Source organism: Cucurbita pepo, chromosome LG08 (genome assembly GCF_002806865.2).
Source record: "Cucurbita pepo subsp. pepo cultivar mu-cu-16 chromosome LG08, ASM280686v2, whole genome shotgun sequence".
In the NCBI taxonomy this organism is placed as follows: Eukaryota; Viridiplantae; Streptophyta; class Magnoliopsida; order Cucurbitales; family Cucurbitaceae; genus Cucurbita; species Cucurbita pepo.
The window spans coordinates 633,977-654,170 of NC_036645.1; the positions used below are offsets into that span (position 1 = coordinate 633,977).

The 20,194-nt window shown below is 36.1% G+C and overlaps 3 protein-coding genes across 4 annotated transcripts; 1 reads left to right on the forward strand and 2 right to left on the reverse strand.

Moving 5' to 3' along the window:
• Nucleotides 1-465: 465 nt before the first annotated feature.
• Nucleotides 466-3,147, reverse strand: LOC111800648 (chitinase-like protein 1). Its single transcript, XM_023684437.1, has 4 exons — nucleotides 2,987-3,147; nucleotides 2,512-2,904; nucleotides 2,279-2,438; nucleotides 466-1,222 (listed from the first exon to the last, which is right to left on the reverse strand). The coding sequence occupies exons 2-4, from the start codon at nucleotides 2,888-2,890 to the stop codon at nucleotides 805-807; spliced, it is 957 nt and encodes a 318-aa protein (XP_023540205.1). The 5' UTR covers nucleotides 2,891-2,904; nucleotides 2,987-3,147; the 3' UTR covers nucleotides 466-804.
• A 1,212-nt stretch (nucleotides 3,148-4,359) lies between these two features.
• Nucleotides 4,360-9,526, reverse strand: LOC111801074 (mitochondrial import receptor subunit TOM40-1-like). The gene is made up of 11 exons (XM_023685042.1): nucleotides 9,133-9,526; nucleotides 8,975-9,056; nucleotides 8,754-8,853; nucleotides 8,579-8,674; nucleotides 8,432-8,482; nucleotides 7,588-7,653; nucleotides 6,735-6,836; nucleotides 5,968-6,036; nucleotides 5,680-5,763; nucleotides 5,097-5,192; nucleotides 4,360-4,718 (listed from the first exon to the last, which is right to left on the reverse strand). Exons 1-11 carry the CDS (start codon nucleotides 9,281-9,283, stop codon nucleotides 4,662-4,664), a joined length of 954 nt encoding a protein of 317 aa, XP_023540810.1. The 5' UTR covers nucleotides 9,284-9,526; the 3' UTR covers nucleotides 4,360-4,661.
• Nucleotides 9,527-10,825: 1,299 nt separating this feature from the next.
• On the forward strand, nucleotides 10,826-20,179 carry LOC111800344 (prolyl 4-hydroxylase 1-like). Of its 2 annotated transcripts, XM_023683991.1 has the most exons (14): nucleotides 10,826-11,095; nucleotides 11,788-11,835; nucleotides 12,756-12,824; nucleotides 13,482-13,534; nucleotides 14,191-14,256; nucleotides 14,919-14,981; nucleotides 15,208-15,282; nucleotides 15,938-16,012; nucleotides 17,066-17,136; nucleotides 17,229-17,280; nucleotides 17,384-17,473; nucleotides 18,355-18,447; nucleotides 19,125-19,229; nucleotides 19,966-20,179. In XM_023683991.1, the coding sequence occupies exons 1-14, from the start codon at nucleotides 11,029-11,031 to the stop codon at nucleotides 20,158-20,160; spliced, it is 1,122 nt and encodes a 373-aa protein (XP_023539759.1). In that variant the 5' UTR covers nucleotides 10,826-11,028; the 3' UTR covers nucleotides 20,161-20,179. The 2 variants fall into 2 exon arrangements, with proteins under 2 accessions (XP_023539759.1, XP_023539760.1); XM_023683992.1 differs by lacking the exon at nucleotides 14,919-14,981.
• The last annotated feature ends 15 nt before the right edge of the window (nucleotides 20,180-20,194 follow it).

Sequence of the window (20,194 nt, forward strand, 5' to 3'; positions counted from 1 at the left end):
TTCAAAAAATTCAACAAGAAAAAGAAAAAAAGCCAACTAAACCTTTGGTTGTGTTATAATTTGAGTTGGGTAGTCCAAGTTGAGACTAGATCATTTGATTCACTGACCATAATACCATTAACGAGAACAGGTCTTCACGAGTCTTTAGCTAACCCACATATATAACTCAAATTTACACAATTGCCCAAGTAAAATTTGTTACTTGTTTTTTACGAAAAGAGAAAACGTCCCAATATTAAATAGCTAACCAAAGACATCTTCGGGATGATTTAGGTTCAACCTTAAGAAACATTCATGTTCGGTTTCTCCCGTCTATAAGAGAGATTCAAAACTTCAATCTCCTCCTCGTGTATTAACTAATTGAACTATGTTTAAATTAACAAGAAGATGTATACTAAATAAACACTACCATATTCATCATATCATAAGAACACGAACAAAATGTCGCTAATATAAACATAAATATTAATAACCAAGATCTTTAAAATGATTTATTCATGAATATCTATGGACAAATCAATATTTCTACACATTTGAGAGGGAAAAAGAAGAAATAGGCACTGCCATCAGACAAGGAAGAACATGTCGGCAACACACATTTCGACCAAGAAACCAAACTGTTCATAGTAATACAGATATATTATATACCAAGCGATTCATTGACATCTCAGAAACACTGAAATCCTAGGAGTATAAATATGACAAACATACTGCACACTTTAAATAATTGTACAAGGATGTCTTGGATCTTACTTGAACTAGTGGAAATTCTGGATGCTTACAACCCATTGTCATGGATGAATCTCAAGAAACTGCAGCTGGAGCGACGTAAGTTGGATTGAACGGAATCTGCTCAGCACACGAAAGCGTTTCGTGAGTCCCGGCCTCATCCCGACTAAGACCCATCAGATCGATGTAGTATAGGTAATGAGAAATAATGTTGTTCATCGGGTCGATATCACCCTTCCCACAGATGGAATCTCCATAGAGAATGTTCATGGTTGTACCAAAACCAGGAACCCTTTTGGACAAGGTGTCGTTCTTTGTGGGTTTCCAATTGCCAACAAAGACATCATGGGGTGAAGGCTGTGACTTCTTCACTGGGTTCATCCACTTCCATATTGCAGTTTGAAATCCAATGGTTGCATTCTGCTCCACATATTCAGGATGATGCAACAGATCTATCTTCAAAGCATCGCCAATCTTACCGTAATTGTAATTCCTAGGATGACAAACGACAGAACGAACTCGGTTAAATTCTCGATGATATGACAAACACTTGTTGAAGATACCATATCCATAATCCATTTCCATCAAACTTCAAATAAAAAGTTGCCATAAGGTAAAGTGTGAGATCCCACATCAGTTGGGGAGGAGAACAAAACATTCCTTATAAGAGTGTGGAAACCTCTCCCTAGAAGACGCGTTTAAAAAACCTTAAAAGGGAAGCCTCAAAAGGGAAAGCCCAAAAAGAACTATATCGGCTAGTGGTGGACTTGAGCTGTTACAAATGGTATCAAGCCAAGACACCCGGCGATGTGCCAACGAGAAGATTGAGCTAAAGGGAGGTAGACAGGAGGCGGTGTGCCAACAAAGACGCTAGGCCCCAAAGGAGATGTGAAAACCTCTCCCTAGTATATGCATTTTAAAAACCTTAAGCGGACACCCAAAAGGAAAAGCCCAAAGAGGACAATATCTGACAGCAGTAGATTTAGGCTGTTACAAATGGTAGCAAAGCCAGAAACTGGGCAATGTGCCAACGGGGAGGTTGAGCTCCTAAGGGAGGTGAACATGAGGTGGCACGTTGGGCCTTAAAGGGGAGTGGATTGGGGGGTTCCACATCAATTGAAGAAAGAAACGAGTGTCAACGAGGACGCTTAGGCCCCAAAGGGAGTGTGAAAACATCTCCCTTGCGGACACATTTTAAAAACCTTGAGAGGAAACCCGAAAAGGAAAGCCGAAAGAAAACAATATCTTCTAGTGGTGGGCTTGGAACATAGAGATTCTAAACAATGTTCATACTTCTCTATAATTTAACCAACAACTTATCAGATTAGTTCCTAATCTAAATATAAACAAAAAAGAGGCATTAGCTCCTTTTTCAGCTAGACATCTTAGATTCAGAACCTTTGAAGGTTCAAATTTCCATCCCCACATGCTATAATAGAGAATTGCAATTTGAGTATAAACAAGGAACACAGATATAAGCCAAAGAAAAAACCAAATATACAAAACAAAATCCACTGGAAAAAGGAAATGGGGATAGAAAACTTCAAACCAGAAAATGGGCAGAGCACCACGGCCATAATACTGAGCACCAGGAGCACAAGGATAGGTAAGCTTGAAGTAGTCATCACAATAATCCTGGCTAGGACTCATCTCCTTATTGAAACAAAGACCCCAAGCAAGTGGCCCTCCTGTGACCACTCCATCGCCACCTACAACCACCATTTCATCATAATCAACACCCAATTCACCACAGAAATTTCACAAAAATCAGCCATTACTTACAAGAGGTCTTAGAGCCGACATGGCCCAAGAAAGCAGCAATCTCTTTCATCTGCATCTTCTTATCCCCAGTGGTTCCAAATCCGAGCGGCTCGAACTGAGCAGCAGCCAGAATGAAGGAATGGAAGTCCCAGAACCCGACGGCATGGGCCACCGGCGAATTACGCTTCGAGAAGAGATTCTCAAATTGATAGGTCTCGAAGTAGTCAGTAATGGTCAAATTGCAACAATAAGAAGACCAGGTACACTCCCATCCTCTATCACAAAGCTTCTTCCCCTTAACAATCTTAACCTTCGGCTTAATCGAAGGTTCATCTCCACTCACTACCGACGCCATTAAAATCAGTGCCAGTATCACCAGAAGGGAGCAATTCACAGCCATTTTCGCCTCTCACACTACAAACCCAGAATGCATAAACATGAATTACAAACAGATTTAACAAGATTTCCATGAGAGAAGAATGAGCTTTCAACATACCTGAAATGGCCGCGATTGGGCTGATTAGAAAGAGGGTGTTCTCCTTAACTTGCAAATGAACAAAAGAAGACAAAGGAGAATGAAGAATCGTTAAAGGGGGTTAGATCGGGAGTCTTTTTCAGCTTGTAAACGCCATTGATTGAAGCCATTTTTTTTTAGCTCTGGAAGAAGTTACTGAGGGAGCGGTGAATATAGACCGTCCGATTGGAGGTTCATAGTTCGAATTTGCAGGCTGGACAAGGGACCCACAGAAATGCCGCACCGACACAAAAAAAATAATTGAATAAAATGAAATTAGATTCATAATAAGCCATTGATTTTATTTGGCATAATTTAGAGATTTGATGTGATGGATTACTTAATTATTTCTGTCTTTTTAGTATTTACTTTGAATCTTAAGAAGTTAATATTTTATCTCAGCGTTAAATATTAAAAGATGAATTGGGAATTAAAAAAAAAAAATTTGATTTTTTGAAGAAAATTTTCATATTTCATAATCAATGGACAAAACTTGACCCAATTTACACATTTTAGCCATTTCCAAAAAAAAAAATTACATTTTTTACCCAAAAGACCTACCCAATTCCCACAAATGACTAATAAACAAAATATCACTCTATAAAAAAAAAATTATTGTGATGTCCCACATTGGTTGGGAAGGAGAACAAATCACTATTTATAAGGGTGTGTGGAAACCCTCCGACGCGTTTTAAAGCCTTGAGGGGAAGCCCAAAAGAGGACAATATTTGCTAGGTGTGTGAAAACCGTCCGACGCGTTTTAAAGCCTTGAGGGGAAGCCCGAAACAGAAAGCCCAAAGAGGACAATATTTGCTAGTGGTGGATCTAAGCCGTTACAACAAAGCCAGACATCGAGCCTTCTCGTTGATCCCCGAAGGGGGTAGACATGAGGCAGTGCCATAAAGACGCTGGCCCCAAAGGGGGGTGGATTTGGACGCGTTTTAAAGCCTTGAGGAGAATCCCGAAAGGGGAAGCCCAAAGATGACAATATTTGTAGCGGTGGATCTAGGACGTTACAATTATAAAATAAAATATAACCCCATTGAATTCAAATAATATAAAACTTTGTAATTAAAAAAACAATAAAAAGTATACAATTTAACGAACAAAATATCTATACTGCATGGTAGTATTTCTATAAATAAAAGAAAAATCAACGAACAAGGACACTTCTTTGAGGAACTTTCTATCATAAAGCAAAGGGAAGGGATGAAACTATCTCTTCCCTTTTTATATATCCACTCGATCACAGCATGATATTTCATACATATCAATTTCCACAAACATCAAAATGAGCAAAGACAAGATTAGCTGCTCTTGTCTATGTATCAATAAGGTTAAAAACCAACCAAAAATGAAAGGATAAACAAGTCGAAAGCTGCATAAGATTTCGAAGTCGACAGTGTCATCTCGTTGTCTAGCCCTCGGGTGAATAACAAAATTATTAATTGATAAAGAAAATTTTGATATGGGGAGACAGATATGGCCTCTAGAAACTGCAACAGCAGTTAGATTCTGCTCAAAATAATGTGCTGAACAACAATTAACTAAGGGAACTGAGAATTCAACACCAGGAAAAATCATGCAAGGAAAGAATTCCACTATGTTTCTACCACAGCATTGGGGACACGATAACGACTTCCTCACTCTTGCCAATCTATTCTCCTACTGTCAAACCAAATCCAAATTTGTAGTCTTTCTTCCTGTGATCAATCTGCATTACATGTCACAGTTAAGAACCGATTCAGCCATGTGAACAATATAAGTTAAAAGGTTCCTGCTTGATAGTCGTTATAGTCACCTTCTGTTTTTCAGTTTCCTGTTTCTAAAAAAGCGACTTGTTTCCCTCGTGAATTTTTAGTTCTGTTATATCTAATTCCATAGAATGTTTCTAAAATTCAAACCAGAACTTCAAAATTGAGGGGGAAGCTTTTGAAATTTAACTAGAAACTCAAAAAGTGTTCTTAACAAATGTAATAAATTGTGAAGAAATAAGCAAAGCATTGGGTAAAAGTCTTGAAGAAATTCTTGATGTTTTGTTCAGAGGCAAAATATAAAAAATAAAAATAATAACTATGCAACTTATAGGTACCTCTGCGGAAAGAATGAAATTAACACCCATATTTAGTCGCTCTTCAAGGAAAGCAGCTACACAACCATTGGAATCAATCTTCCCTCTAAGACGGCACTGTAACAACCACAACATTTACCCATCTTCAGTAATATGATGGTCGATAAAACTGGAGCAATAAGGGTTTACAGTAAAATGACCCCCCATCGATAGACAAAAATTTCTCCATTTTCCTAGCTTACTCGGTCATCTTCTTGAGCATTAAAGGTTTAAAGCAAGATTGGTGAATAGTATTAGGGCTTGTTGCCAAAAATAAGCTCTTCTAGGATTGTCCCAGAAGCAACATTTTTAGTTTACATCGCCATTTTTTAACCACATTCTCCATTCCATTTCTCTCTAGATTAGCTCTACATATTTTCAACCATTATATCGTCCTCACAACAATACTATATAGCTGCCAAGTGTAAATAAACCTTCTGATTACCACACAAAATCTTCAATTTCTCCAATCATGTTCTCCTTGAAAAATTAAACAGTAGCATAGGAAATGGATTGTTGATAACATATATTTGGCGTTATAGAACATTCACAAAACAGAAGCTACCTGTCGAAGAATGTAGTCATAGCCAAGACTGGATATTACATCTCTTGACATGTAGTTATACGTGAAATCAGATGCCAATGAAACCTAAAATAAGGAATAAAAAATGATATAAGATATAATGAAAAATAAATTACAAAGTTTGATAGTTCTGCCTCTTTTACCATTCTCTTCATTGTGCAGTGTTGGCTTGCTAGGAGGTTATTTTGCCCTTTGTTATGTGTTATTTGGTTATTAATCAAATGTTCATTGTTTCAAGACAGCAGAAATGCGCTGACACAATTTACTTACCTTCTCAGACACTTTTTGAACGTAGCTCAGAGCCACCATACCCGTGCTGGCAATTTGTCCAGTGGCAACCTGCAGATTGAAAAATTGAACATGACGATGGATTATTAAGGTCAAACTCTTATTCTTCCTCGGATTAAAATTTTCATTAACCCAAGAAATTTCCACAGAATCTGGCCACAATCAACAAGTACAATTTTTTTTTAGAAGAAAACAAGATACCATTAGAGTGGCACAACTTTTCTTGCATAAGTTCACTAAGAACAAAGAAACCCAATATCTTCTATGATATCTCAAGGGAGATGGTGGATAATGATTTTTGGAAACAAGCTATATATATTTCAACATTATTCATTTATGCTATTCTAATAATATTTTACATTGACAATCAAACTTATGACCAACAAAGTGAGAAAATAATGCCTAACTATTTGAGCCAGTCTGTCATTATGAAGTCATTTCCATGAAGAGTAAAAGAATTTATGCACACACAGTATGTATCATAAACAACTTATTAAAAGTTTATAAGAGAATTTATTTAATTAATGATAACTGATTAAAATAAGATATTCATCAAACAACACTAAACAAATACAATATAATATCATAAACTTAAAGCTTATGTTAACTTCACAATTTTAATTATCTACATATAGCCAGTAGATGGAAATTAAGTTATTATAAAGTGAAGCCTACCTAGAAATTTCATTTTCCATGGTAATAGAAGGTAGAAAATTAAATAAGTCAACTGATGATGACAGTTACTATACCATCTTATCTGTGTTGTATCTTGCAGCATAACCAATACCGGACTTCCTATGCTGACCAGCCCAAAATACTTCACCGCCCAATGAAAGATGGGAAGATACACTCTAAAAAAAAAAAAAAAAAAAGATAATTATCAGCACGGTCTCTTTATGCCACACAGCTGAGAAGAGAATGATGACAGAGTTAAAACATGAGCAAAGCTACAGAAATTGCTCAAATTGTCAGGCATCCTATATGCAAAAATTTCTAGACTTTCACCCCATCTCCACCTCTATTCCTATAGAGGCAGTGTAACATGAACATCTGGGGTTTGGGGACACATTCCACTACCTCAAGGCATTTAGGGAAAAATGAAACGGGCATTTTGTTTTTGAAAAGGAGAAATTTATAGTTATGACAAAATAGAAACCGAGGAGACAAAAGGATCAAGGTTTTTAGAAGCAGAGTGCCAGAAGAACAAGCAAAATCAGATCGTAAATACAGAGGCCTGTAACACCTGTACATAGCGAGCAAGTGTGAGATTGTCATTGTCTAAAATACGATTCCAGCGGCTGGAGAAGGAAAGGTGTCCTTATCAAGTACATTCAGTAGCAAAAGGGGAGAGAAAAAGGATGACGAGCAAAAGGTAGCCCAGTTGTCAAAAAAAATATATATACCCTCAAAATGCAGAATAACGTAAGTCCAAAAGAGAAACTATTAAACGAGAATCTCCAATTTAATAAAATTTTATGCAAAGGTTTCAAAAATTCTCCCAAAAAAAACTAAACTCCCAAACTTGTACAAGGCTATCAAGAATGCTTGAGCAACTATAAAAGGACAAGCCAACATCATAATTAGAACCATTCAGAATTGTACCTGAATGTAACTTGCTCCAAATAAGGCACCATTGCCCAATTGAAACTGGGTTCTGAAGTCTCTGCCCTGATTAAAAAATAATTCCAATTGACAAATACGAAGGTATTAATATTTTTTATCAAAATTTTAACTGTTTAACAATAAGAGTAAAACATAAATTATGAGAACGGGTAACTCATAATGGCAATCAAATGCTTAAAATATAAATATCTAATAGAGAAATCTGGCGTTTTCCAAACCCTAATTCCCTTACTGCCACCACCCTCCCCAAAATATTACCGAACCTGACATTAGAACTATCTCTCGTATGCTTGAGTTAACCGTAGGGTGCTTAATATTTAAGGTAGACAATCTCAAGGTGTCATGAACCAGAGACCAGTAGTTTAAATCCAAAAGATTTACAATGTAGCCATTAAGGTTAAGAAGCCTGGCACGCACATTGATAGATTCCATTTTTCATAAGACATTCTTTATACAAGAGCCGGAACTAAATTTGTATAGGTTAAGGTTTAAGAGAAAAAATCCAAATCTTCAATGGAGACCTAACAACCAAATTAAACATCATAGAATAATAGCTGACGTTATTAGTCAGCTGACATTTACGGTGTAAATATATTTGTGGAATTTTTAGACCCAACTAACAAATAAAGGAAGGCAATAGTATCTTTTCAAAGACATTGTTCTCAACTCAGTTAGGCGACAAACATGATTGCTAAGGAAAAATGCCACACTTTGATGGGCAAGAGTAATAACTATAGCATATAGGTCATATTCGTAACAAATATATCACATCACGGTGGAAATAAGAATGTGTAAGATCGTAAATTTTCTAAGACTTGATAACCTTGTAATCGAAGTTGACCATCCCATGTGACATATGTGGCTCATTTGTCAGCTGACAGAAAAAAGAAAGGATGATATCAGCAAACAAAATTGAATGAGAAGAGAAGTATGACAGCACCTGATGATAACCAAGAAACCATCAGATTACCTGTGCATTGGCCTTCAAAGTGAGATTGTCAGATAAATCGCACTTCACTCTCGCATTGAGCCTTCCATCGGTGAGTATCCTCCCAAAAAGCATCAACTACATATCAGTTACCAATGCCATCACGTTGTAGCTCAATATAACAACGAAACGACGAAATTTCAGTCAGTGGGGTTACCTTCGGGTCTATAAAGTTAGCACCGAACTCGTAGTTGGCAGTAGGGATTTTGATGGTCTCAGCGGATTGAGCAGGAATCTCCATTGGTCCCATAGACACGCTGATCAGTCGTCGATGGTGGACAACGCATAGTTATCAGATAAGTCAATCCACTATGTGACCCAGAAGACAGGACGCAGGGAAAAGATCCGAAGAAACACATGACTAAAAGGCAAAACTACCTGTGGCTGAGGGAGAACTTTTGATTGAGTCCTTTGGTGAAATCAAATCGCATTCCTTCAAACAGCTCCGGCTTCAAAGACACTGTCGTAACAAATCATAAACATCAAACAACTCAACTCAGTCACAAACGCATCAGTTTTAGAGAACAGAAACTTACTGAAAGCTTCACGGTGAATCTCCTCGTAGGGGATAGGACATGGGAGATTCAGGTAATCCACTTTCTCGTCCTCTGTCTTCTTCGGTGGAACAGGCAGGGCGGTCGCCGTAGCAGCAGCCGCAGCGGTGGTCGGAGGGACAAGGCCAGCCATTGTATATTATCACCTACAGGAAACGGAAATGAACCAAGCAACACGACAGTGGAAGAATTCAGAACGGTAATGGCACGTCGAGAACGATTGTGAGTGGAGATTGATTGAGGCGACGTAGATTTCTGAAAATCAGAGAAATGTAGCGATCAAGAGAGCGGGAGAGAGGTAGGTCTTTCTCTCTCTAAACCCCGGAGAGGATGCAGATGCTCTAAAACCCTAGGACCAGGTCGAAAGGTGTAAAGGCGACCCGACCCAGTTCGGTTTTTATTAAAGCAAATTCATTTTTAATTCAAATAAATGTTTAGTATAGATTATTATAATGTAAGGATATTAAATTAATCAAAATTGATTTTAGGTTAATTAAATTAAGATAATTAAGTTTATAATTTAACCTTACTTTGACACGAGTATGGTCCATTTAAGTTGTTGGACTTATCTAATTAAGGTAATTAATCATCCACCTAACTTTAGGTTAATACTGTGAAATCTGACACAGTTTGAAATGTATGGAGACCTCCCCGGATAGACGTATTTTAAAATCATAAGGCTAACGGCTATATGTAGCGGGCTAAAGCAGACAATATCTACTAGCGGTGGATTTGGGCTATTACATGAGATCACGTGTTGGCTGAAGAGGGAAACTATATATTTTTTTTTTATAACAATGTGGAAACTCCTCCATAGTAGACATGTTTAAAAGCCGTGAGACTAACGACAGTACTTAACGGGCCCAAAAAGGACAATATCAACTAGCGGTGGGTTTGGGCGGTTACACATACCTTCCAACACGCTAGGTGTCACGGTCATGCTTGTCCAAGGCGTGTTGCCCATGGGCGCGTGCCCATGATAAGCCCAATCCTTTATGTGTTTTCATATTCTAGTGTTTTATTTTTGTATTTCTAGGAAGTATGACGTTTAATAAATATCATGTCTAGGCCTGTTAGACATGAAATGCCTCATAATGTACTATCGGGGGATACAACTAGTTGTCAACTTCTCCCTACCAAATGTTATATACGGTGAGCTGTTGTTATTTCTCCCTTGCTTGCTTATATAACGTCTCTTTCAAAAATCTCTGTTTTGAAAATCTCTCTCTACCCTCGTTTTCTAAAACCTTATCTTAAAACTGAGGCCAGAGGCTCGAGCATATATCGCTTGGCTGTAGGCGACACAAGAACGAATTGGCTTGGCTCACTTGTCATTAGAAAGTGAGTGCCGTACAATCGCAAGTCCGCTGTCATCAAAAGTGCGATTGTGACACTAGGCATACGAGCCCTCCCTCTCTATTTCTAAGCTGTTTAAGCTTTCTCGAAGAAAGTATAGTTCAATGCTCGAAATCTCTCTGTAAATACAGTCAATTGTGGGATATGATTTTTTGGTTTTTTTTTCCGAACCAAATACCTAAAAAGTATTATCATGCTAATTTATTAATTGGTTTATTGTTATTAATGTCAAAATATTGAAGAAAAAAAAAACAAATATTAGCATAATTATAGTAAAAAAAGGGAACTTTATTCCCAACACAAACAAATGACAATTTCTTCAGCGTTACAAAAGAAATCAAAGTAAACGCCAAAGAAGAAAGAAAAAAGAACGAGGAATGCTCAAGGGAATCAATCCACTGTAGTGCAAACCGGTTTTTCATTGGGTCCCTGAGCTGATTACTTCTCACATCAACGGCTTCTCCTATCGCTCCTGATTTCCTGATAGTTTTCCCGCCGACTCAAAGTATCGCTTCGGCTGTCATGGCCTCCGGTCTCATGAGGATTGTCTTTGGTCTCCTAACCTTCGTCACCGTCGGCATGATCATCGGTACGTATTTTGGTTTTTTCTGTTGTTTTCTGATGATTTGATGCATCGGCGTTCGTATGGCCTGCTATTTGCTCATTCGATGTCCAAATGGATGTTTATGATGATTTTGAACTCCGTTCTTGTGTGTTGTTGTGTTTGGATGAACTGGAGTGATAAGAGGCTTTGCGCTTTGTTGAGGTGTCTGTCAATGTAAGTTAAATCTCGGAGCTGTGTTGTAAATCTTATTCCCTCCGGAGGAGCTGTTGCGAGTAATTCTTCTTTGAGCTGGCTAGGTTACTTTAGAGGAGTGAGGGATTTCTTCAATCATTAGCGAATCACGTCTCATTTTTTTTTCTTTCTAATCGTACATTTGTGATCTGTCGCCTGTTCTATCAGAGTTTGGCACCTGCATGGAGGAGGACGACTTGTAAATGTTCCTTTCGTTTTCGTTTTCTGCAAATTTACTATTTACATAGATTTTGTGTAATGGAAAGGAAAACATTATCGTTTTTCTTTTTTCTATAAAGAAAGGAATTGCAGCTTCTGTGTTTGCTTTAAAGTGAACCGTTATAGGATGTGTCTTCGTACGACTTGGCTGGATTTTTTGTGCGCATTTGATCAAATTTAGTGTCTTAATTGTGATCATGTATTTCTAAAGAGCTACGAACAGTTCTGACTGATTGATAAGGTGCTTTCTTCAATGGTAATTGCAGGTGCTTTGTTTCAATTAGCATTTATAAGAAGGCTGGAAGACTCTATCGGTACTTTTCTTGGTTTCTTTGTCTTCTAGGATGGAAAATTTTGAAATTATAATGAAAGTATCCGATATTTGGATGGAGAAAGCACTTTTTGGGGTTAGATTTGGATAATTTAGAATATTGCATTTTCATTCACTAGGATGTTTCTGAAGAAGCCCCGTTATCATGTCTACTCATTTTTTCTCTATATTTTTTAATTTGAATCAGGAAACATTTATTAATAAAAAAAATTCTATAAAATGTTGGAAATAGCACTAGGCTTCAGTCCATGCGTAGTCTGAGTTAGCTTATTTTGGTTCTAACAAATTGAAGAGGAACGTACTTTATATCCCATAAAAAAGAAAAGAAAAGTACGATATAAAAATATTTCCGATTGGAAGCCTTAAGAGAATTCACTTTCTAAAGCCTGCCCCACAGGCTTAAAGATGTTATAAGGTCGAGTTCCATGAAAAAGAGGAAAAAGAATCAGTTGTAATTGTAAATACTTATTGTAACAGTCCTTTTGTGGAACTTTACTTTTTTTTAAATGGACCAAGTTTGGAGCACATAGAATTTTATCCTGAGTGTCTGCGCTCATGATGGATCAATTTGAAAAATAGTGAAGGAAAGAAACCATGTTTCTTGCACAGATAATATTCAATTTATTTCTCTCAAGTAGATGTATGGATCTTACTAGGATTTGAAACATTGTTTGCACACCATAAAACTTATGACTTCCTGGTATTTATATGGAAGAATGACTGTATGACGTCGACTCTTCATTTAGCCAAGTGCTCTTGACGTATCTATGCAAAACAATATAATCTATCTTTTCTGACAGCATGGCATTTGCAGGGTGCTGGTTACATCCTATATGTTTACTAGGCATGATTTATTTAGTGTTTTCAAAATTATTGATTTTTTTATGAACCACGTCTTTCCAGGCACTGAGTTTTTATCAGCTGGAAGGTTACATAAAACTCAGTACGATGGCCAACGTCAATTCCTTCAAGGTTGGAAAGATTATTATAGGCTCATCTTTAACACAAAATTTTACCATATTAAGCATTCATCTATGTTTTTACTATAGAAGTGTTCTCAACGTCAGTTTATTTCATATGATGAAGAACAAAATTTCTTAATGCTTGAATTATTTTGTTCTGTTTCCGAGAATTTTAGCCTAGCTATATTTTATCCACAATTATAACTGAAAGTTTCCTCCTGCATGTTTATTAAAAATTATGTTGTCATATAAGGAACATACATATTTTTTTGTTTGTAATTGGTCTATTTTTATTCAGACCAGACCTTTTGGAGAACCTCATTTATTATTATTATTATTTTGAAATAAACTCCTTTGGTTGGTTGTATTCCTCATCCTCTCTTTCAAATTTGTTTCATAATTCGAAACACTTCCTTCTTATTCACACGAACACACAAAAAATATTATTCTTGTTTTGGAAAGATTAAATGAGATTTAGAAAAAGTGAGAGCAAGTTCAAATAGAGTTTGAATCAGAGCAAGTTCAAATAGAGTTTTGTCAAAAACAAATCTAAAAAAACAAAAAGTGAGATTTAGAAAAATATATTGAAATTGTCTACTAATCAGCATGTTTTTCACACTGACTTATTCTGATTTGTCTTATCCATTCTCTTTTCCCTTATTTTCAGGTCTTCCTAATTGGATTAACGATAAAGAAGCAGAAATTCTTCGTCTTGGCTACGTATGCATCTCTATTTTTCTGTTTATGATTACCCTTATTTTTTGATTTTAGGATCTTTGGGATCTTTGGACGGCTTCTTTTTTCAAAAGAAGATAGGATACTAGATAATTTGAAAATGCCCCCCCTACAATACACACACAAAAGGAAAAAAAAAGGAGGAAACGGTTCTTGAAGGTGGATATCGCTTGACTCTCCAATTGGACATATTTTATGCAGACGAAAATGGTCAATTCACTAAAATCCAAATGAAAATAATTGAAACAATGTTTCATATCTCATTACATGTGGATATCAACGGTCTCTTTTCATTACATCAATGAAAAGTTTTGTTTCTTGTTGAAAAACATGTGGATATCAATTTGTGAAAATATTTCTTGAGAGCGACAAAGATAGTCAATGAAGGATATGCAACTAATCAAGAAATTTTGTGTTCAAAATATTGCTTATAATGTGATATACTTGTATCATGCCATTTCTACTACCAGGCCTGCTCTTTTACGTTGATAGACAGTCTTTTCTAACATTTAAGTGAAGTTTTTTTTTATCCTACGTATGTGTGTTTAGGGGATTAATCTTTAGGCAATTTTTACTTATTATCATTTGAAGTTTCCTTTCTTTTCCTAAAATAATGTTTTCCATTTTACTTTGTGGAATAGGTTAAACCAGAAGTAGTAAGCTGGTCACCACGAATCATTGTGTTGCATAATTTTCTGAGCTCAGAGGTGAGCATTATCTGGTCAATATGTAATCTCTTTTGCTGGATGCGTCAATTTACTACAGATTTTTTCCTAACAGAATCTTCATCAAAGATAGACATACTTCGAACTAAATGTCTGTAACAACCCAAGCCCACCGCTAGCAGATATTGTCCTCTTTGGGCTTTCCCTTTCGGGCTTCCCCTCAAGGTTTTTAAAACGCGTCTGCTAGGGAAATGTTTCCACGCCCTTATAAAGGGTGTTTCGTTCTCCTCCCTAACCAGTGTGGGATATCACAATCCACCCTCCTTCAGGGCCCAGCATCATTGTTGGCACTCGTTCCTTTCTCCAATCAATGTGGGACCTCACCAAATCCACCCCCTTTGGAGCCCAACATCCTTACTTTGTAGGTGATAGCTTTTGTGTTATTATTATTATTTGGGTGGGGGTGGGGGGATTTGTTAATGAAAGAGCTTTAGCATTTGAAATCAATTTTTCTTAAATGAAATGCACATTTTTTTTCTGAAATTAATGGTCAGCCTCCGTAGGCTGTCTTCTTTTGTGTTCTTTAATGAAGTTCCTCTATAAATTTCTTATAAAAAAAAATCTGTCGAAAATATTCTATATTTAAGTCACATTTGATATTTTCTTTCTGGAGAAGTTGGTAACCTCCAGATATTTGTCTGAAGAGAGGCAGACTTACTTGCAGACCTCCTCAACTTATCATCCAGCCACCACAGCTGGGTATCGTGGTGAGGGATAGGCTCTTACCCTCAAACTTTTTAAGAAGGAAATATCCTTTCAGAAATGATCCCAGTAATAATTTCTAATTGTATCGTTCTTTTATAGTTTTTGGCTATGCATTATAAATCTCACTTCTCATGGAATTGTATCAATTCTACTTCTGGTTCAAGAATCCTACATTTTGGATAGAGGTACACGATAACTTCTGCTTTGGCTAATTGATTCTTTGTACAGGAGTGCGACTACCTTAAGGCAATTGCACTTCCTCGCCTTGAAATTTCCACTGTTGTGGATACAAAAACAGGGAAGGTATGTATTATACCTTTCTATTAGTTTCAAGCATGATAGCCAAGTAATTTTATCTCTTACAACAGGCAATTGTTTTCTCTTGCTTATTACTTGTTGTCCATTCACCATTCTTGCTCTCAACATATCTATGAATGTTAATTGTTGAATTAGATCCTACTTCCTGAAAATATAATGAATTAACTATGGGTTTATACTGTTTTTTTAAAGATTTTGAGAGTACTTTTTTTTTTTCTTATATTGGTTTTTCCTGAAACCCAAGACGCTCTCCACACGAGTTAATTGCTTTGCTTGGTTAAAGTGTGTATTGTTGCAAATTTATTCTGATAGTTATGACAAAATAAAATATCAGATGGTATATTTGCATTGACGGCCAATGCTGTTGTTTTTAATGTTATTTTTCTTTAATAATTTTTTAACACTTTATTGTAACTTTTTTAGTTGCCTGAATTTACTCTCTTGATAGATTCTATTATTCAGGATTTTGATTGATAGTTTAGCTTCTTTCTTTTTTAAACAATATATATATATTTTGTCTATGAGGATCCCCCTAATGATGCTCTTTTGGTCGAATGATCTATATTTTTTCCTTATAAAAAAGGGTTTCCTTCCAGTTAACCTTTATTTATATACGGTCTCTCCCTTGGTGGAATTTCAGGGAATCAAGAGTGATTTCAGAACGAGCTCTGGAATGTTTTTAAGTCATCAAGAGAGAAATTATCCAATGGTCCAGGTATTAATTTCAAAGAAATTGTAGGCTTATTTTGATGATTTAAGTAATGGATAAGCATATAGATGTGCTCAAAAGTCAACAGACTTTATGGAAAAAAATTTCAATTCAGTTAAAGTTATTCATTCAGATCAATTTTCCTATATATTCTACTTGTTTCAGACAAAATTTTGATTTAAAGAAAACAAAAATGATCATATACGACCCATTTACAGTATAATATACTGGCACGCTAAGCAATTCGGTATATAGTTCTGTAAACTATAGATTATTCCACATGGTTCGCTTGTTATTGGCTTCAATGACAGCTGCATCTTGGGTTAAATTTCTTTGTTCTTTGACCTCCTTTTTCTTCGACTTATATACTTTAATTTCTTCCTTCACATGAACCAGACATTGTTTACATGTTGCATTTCTATAACCACGGAGAAGATGTTGCTTCATTATATAAACCCCTCATTTTGTTACGTTTGAACTAAAACCACAAACTAATGCATTTATATCTTCAACATTATTCAAACGAGCAAATTTCCGTGTCATATCTTTTCTTAGACTGTCCTCGGTCCTCTAACCAATTTAGTCGATCAAATTATTATCTCATATTAGTATAACTGATGAAAATGCACATAGTTAGATAGATCAAGAGATACTGACTAAAAACAGAGAGTAATATGGAGAGAGGGGAATCAAGTGAGGAGCGAATTGGAGAGGGAGAAACATCCGAATTAGAAATAATTGAGAAAGGAGATTGAGAGGCTGAGAGAGAGGGAGAGAGTGAGAGAAGCCCATGCATTTAAGGTTTTTATAATTTTTTTAATAATAAGCCACCACTTTACTTAAAAAAATATATAAATAAAAATTAATTCAATATGCATAAGAGACGAGCAGAGCGTTCGCCTCAGGGGCTTCATGGAAGGCGCGCACCTTGGCCACACCTTTTTACTAACGTCTTGGTTTTTCGAAGCGAGGCGCTTCACATGAGATTTGCACCTAGGTGCACCTTTTAAAACACTGGTTGGTGATGGACTTCCTCTGTTTTGGAATCTGTGAAATCAGGCAATCGAAAAAAGAATTTCTGTCTATTCTCAAATACCAAGTGAAAATGGAGAGCTCATTCAAGTATTAAGGTATGGATATAATTTTGTTTCTGTGAAGATGCATGTGAACACGAAGATTGGTTTGCACTTCAGTTTTAAGGCTAACATTTCAAGCAGTACAGGTACGAGAAGAATCAATTTTACAAACCCCACCATGACTACTTTTCTGATACTGTAAGATTCTGTTATTTAGTTATTCTTATTTCTATTTTAAGCATGCTAGACTCCTGCTTTTACTGATAGCAAGTACCGTTTCTTCCACGTGTTCTTTTTACAGTTTAACTTGAAGCGTGGTGGTCAGCGAATTGCAACCATGCTTATGTATCTAACTGATAACGTTGAAGGTGGAGAAACCTACTTTCCGAAGGTATTTACCATTTTCCTTGCTGAATTAAATTTCGTTGGTATAGTGCGTTCGTCTTCTTACCCTGTTTATAAAAACCAACCAATATTTAATTAATGATGGGCATGGCATAGGCTTTACGATGCAACATTTTGTTAAATGTTAGGTATGGGTATGGAAGGGACACATTTAATAAAAAAATTCCTGGGGCGTGCTGTTGGGGCAATGGCATCATTTAGGTTATATGGTTAAAAGTTGTCTATTTACATTTCCGTTATTTAAAACTTATTTTTCAATAATTTTTTTAAATTTTTTTACTCAACTTTGAAAACAAAAAGGTTTCATATTTTTTAAATTTTGGTTACAATTTGAAAAGAATTAGAAAAATGTTGGCATATGGTCAACGTGAGTCAATGTAAAGGAGGAATGAGTTCAAGCCGTGATAGCTACCCCACTTAAGATTTAATGTCCTATGAGTTCTTTCAATCAAATATTATACGGTTAGGTGGTAGTTTTGTGAAAATAGTTGAGGTGCACACAAGTTAATCGAGACACTCACTAATATATAATACTAATAACAACAATAAACAAGGTAAAAAAATTTCATCGTATTTAATTAAGTCATGGGTAACTGTGGTTTAGAAACTAATGTACATTTGCAATAATCAACTTTTCCCAGTAGAGTAGCCTATCTGTGACAAGGAAGGCCACCCTAAGTTAGCGAAGTTGCCTACTATGAGATCATAATAATTTAACTTTTAAATTGTTTTCCCTTTCGGACATGAATACAGCTATCGGTAGACAAAACAATGTCGGCTTTTCCCCTTTTAAAATTTGTTTTTCTCGGTCGTATCCATTTTTTTGGAATGTTGTATCCTGAACTTTCCTTTTGTATGTTTCCTCAGGCTGGTTCTGGCATGTGTAGCTGTGGTGGGAAAACCGTCCCAGGGTTGTCAGTTAAACCAGTCAAAGGAGATGCAGTGCTTTTCTGGAGCATGGTATGTATCTTTTGCCTCTCAAAACGGAATAAAAAATGTGAAAGACTATTGATTTTGAATACTAAACCATGTGATCAACTCCCAAGTGGTGTCCTAATAAGTACCCGGGATGCTTGGAGGAGATACCTCCAAAATATTGGGTCAAAGCTTTAAGTTGAGAACCAAATAACCTAAAATTTTTGTTCCCTTGGAGTTGGGCTTGGGGAGGGTCATGAACATGATGGAAGAAGTGAGGCTTCAAATATGAGCTTAGTTTCAATTTAGTCTTTTTATAGCTTAAAAGTTTCAATTTTGTTTCTGGGCTTAATTGAAGTTTACTATAGTAACGAATACGTGAAAATGAGTTAATGTTTTCTATTTGACTCGTTGCATTAGGGGATCATGTGAGACTTTATAAAGCTACCTAACCAATAGAGGTAAATGAGTGGATTTTAAGTAGGTACAGGGACAATCTGTGAGATTTGACCAAAACTCGAGGGACTAAGTTGAAACTTTAGAATTTAAAGACTAAATTGAAACGAAGCTCAAATCACAAGAACCAAATGAGTAAAAACAAGTATTCGGAATTCAAGAAAGAAAGTGCTAATTTTCTCAGTTAGACTCCATGTTGATATGAATGTGGGTGTAGAGGTAGCTATTGTATTTTTAACCATTTCTTCTTCATGGGAACGCTTCAGGGATTGGATGGACAGTCGGATCCTAATAGCATTCATGGAGGTTGTGAAGTACTGGGAGGCGAAAAATGGTCTGCCACAAAATGGATGAGGCAAAAGAGTACTCTGGTAGCCACAACTTAAACTCTAGACTTCCATTGTATATCAGCATTGAGTATTTTGTTACATAACAAATAATACATTTATAGTGGGAGAAGAAAAGAGAGAAAAAGAGAGCCTAATTTAGATAGTGTCTTAACATACTTAGTAGCACTCACAGTGAACCAATTAATTTAAGGAACAATATAGCATCTGTTGTGATTTTCTTCTCCCTGTTTGTAGCAGTTGAAGTTCATAACTTTTTTGGGGGGGTGTCAAATGTGGGAATTCTCTAAATACCCTTATATTATAGATATGTCCATCCAATGTAGTGTGCCTCACCTATGTCATTTACGTATATGTATGAAGTAGGAGTGTACATTAAACCCGACAACTTGACATCCTGAACCGACTCAACCCGAATGGTAGGGGTTGGGTTAGGTTAGATTAGCACTTCAGGTTGGGTTGAGTTAATTTTTTGAACCCGAATAGATTTAGTGTGAATTTCGGATTTCGGGTTTATTAGACAACTTCGAGTTGACTCAAACCAAACAAAATATTATAAAATATAGTAAGACATCTTGCATATTCATGAGTTTGTTAGGGTGGTTATTTGTTGTCACTCGGAATGCTCCGCATAGGTTCGACTCCAGCCTTATTTTATTATAGTTTCTTTTATATTATTTTATTATTTGTTTATCATTTTTTATTTCATAAACATATCTTTTATGAAATAAAAAATGATATTCAAATGATTACGTTGTAGATATTCAAAGGTCACACTCCCAGAGGACCCCAAGATGGGGACGCCAAAGTTGGGAGGCTTGTCGATGGCGATCAACATCTCAACGCTGCCAAAGTTTCATTGGGAGTTCTTGGAATTATTACACAGGTGATCACATCTCCTTGGTCTCTTCTTTTTCTTCTTCTTATTAGGCCATCAAAATCCCTTTTCAAATAAAATTTATAAAAAAGATAGAAAAAAAAAAAAAAAA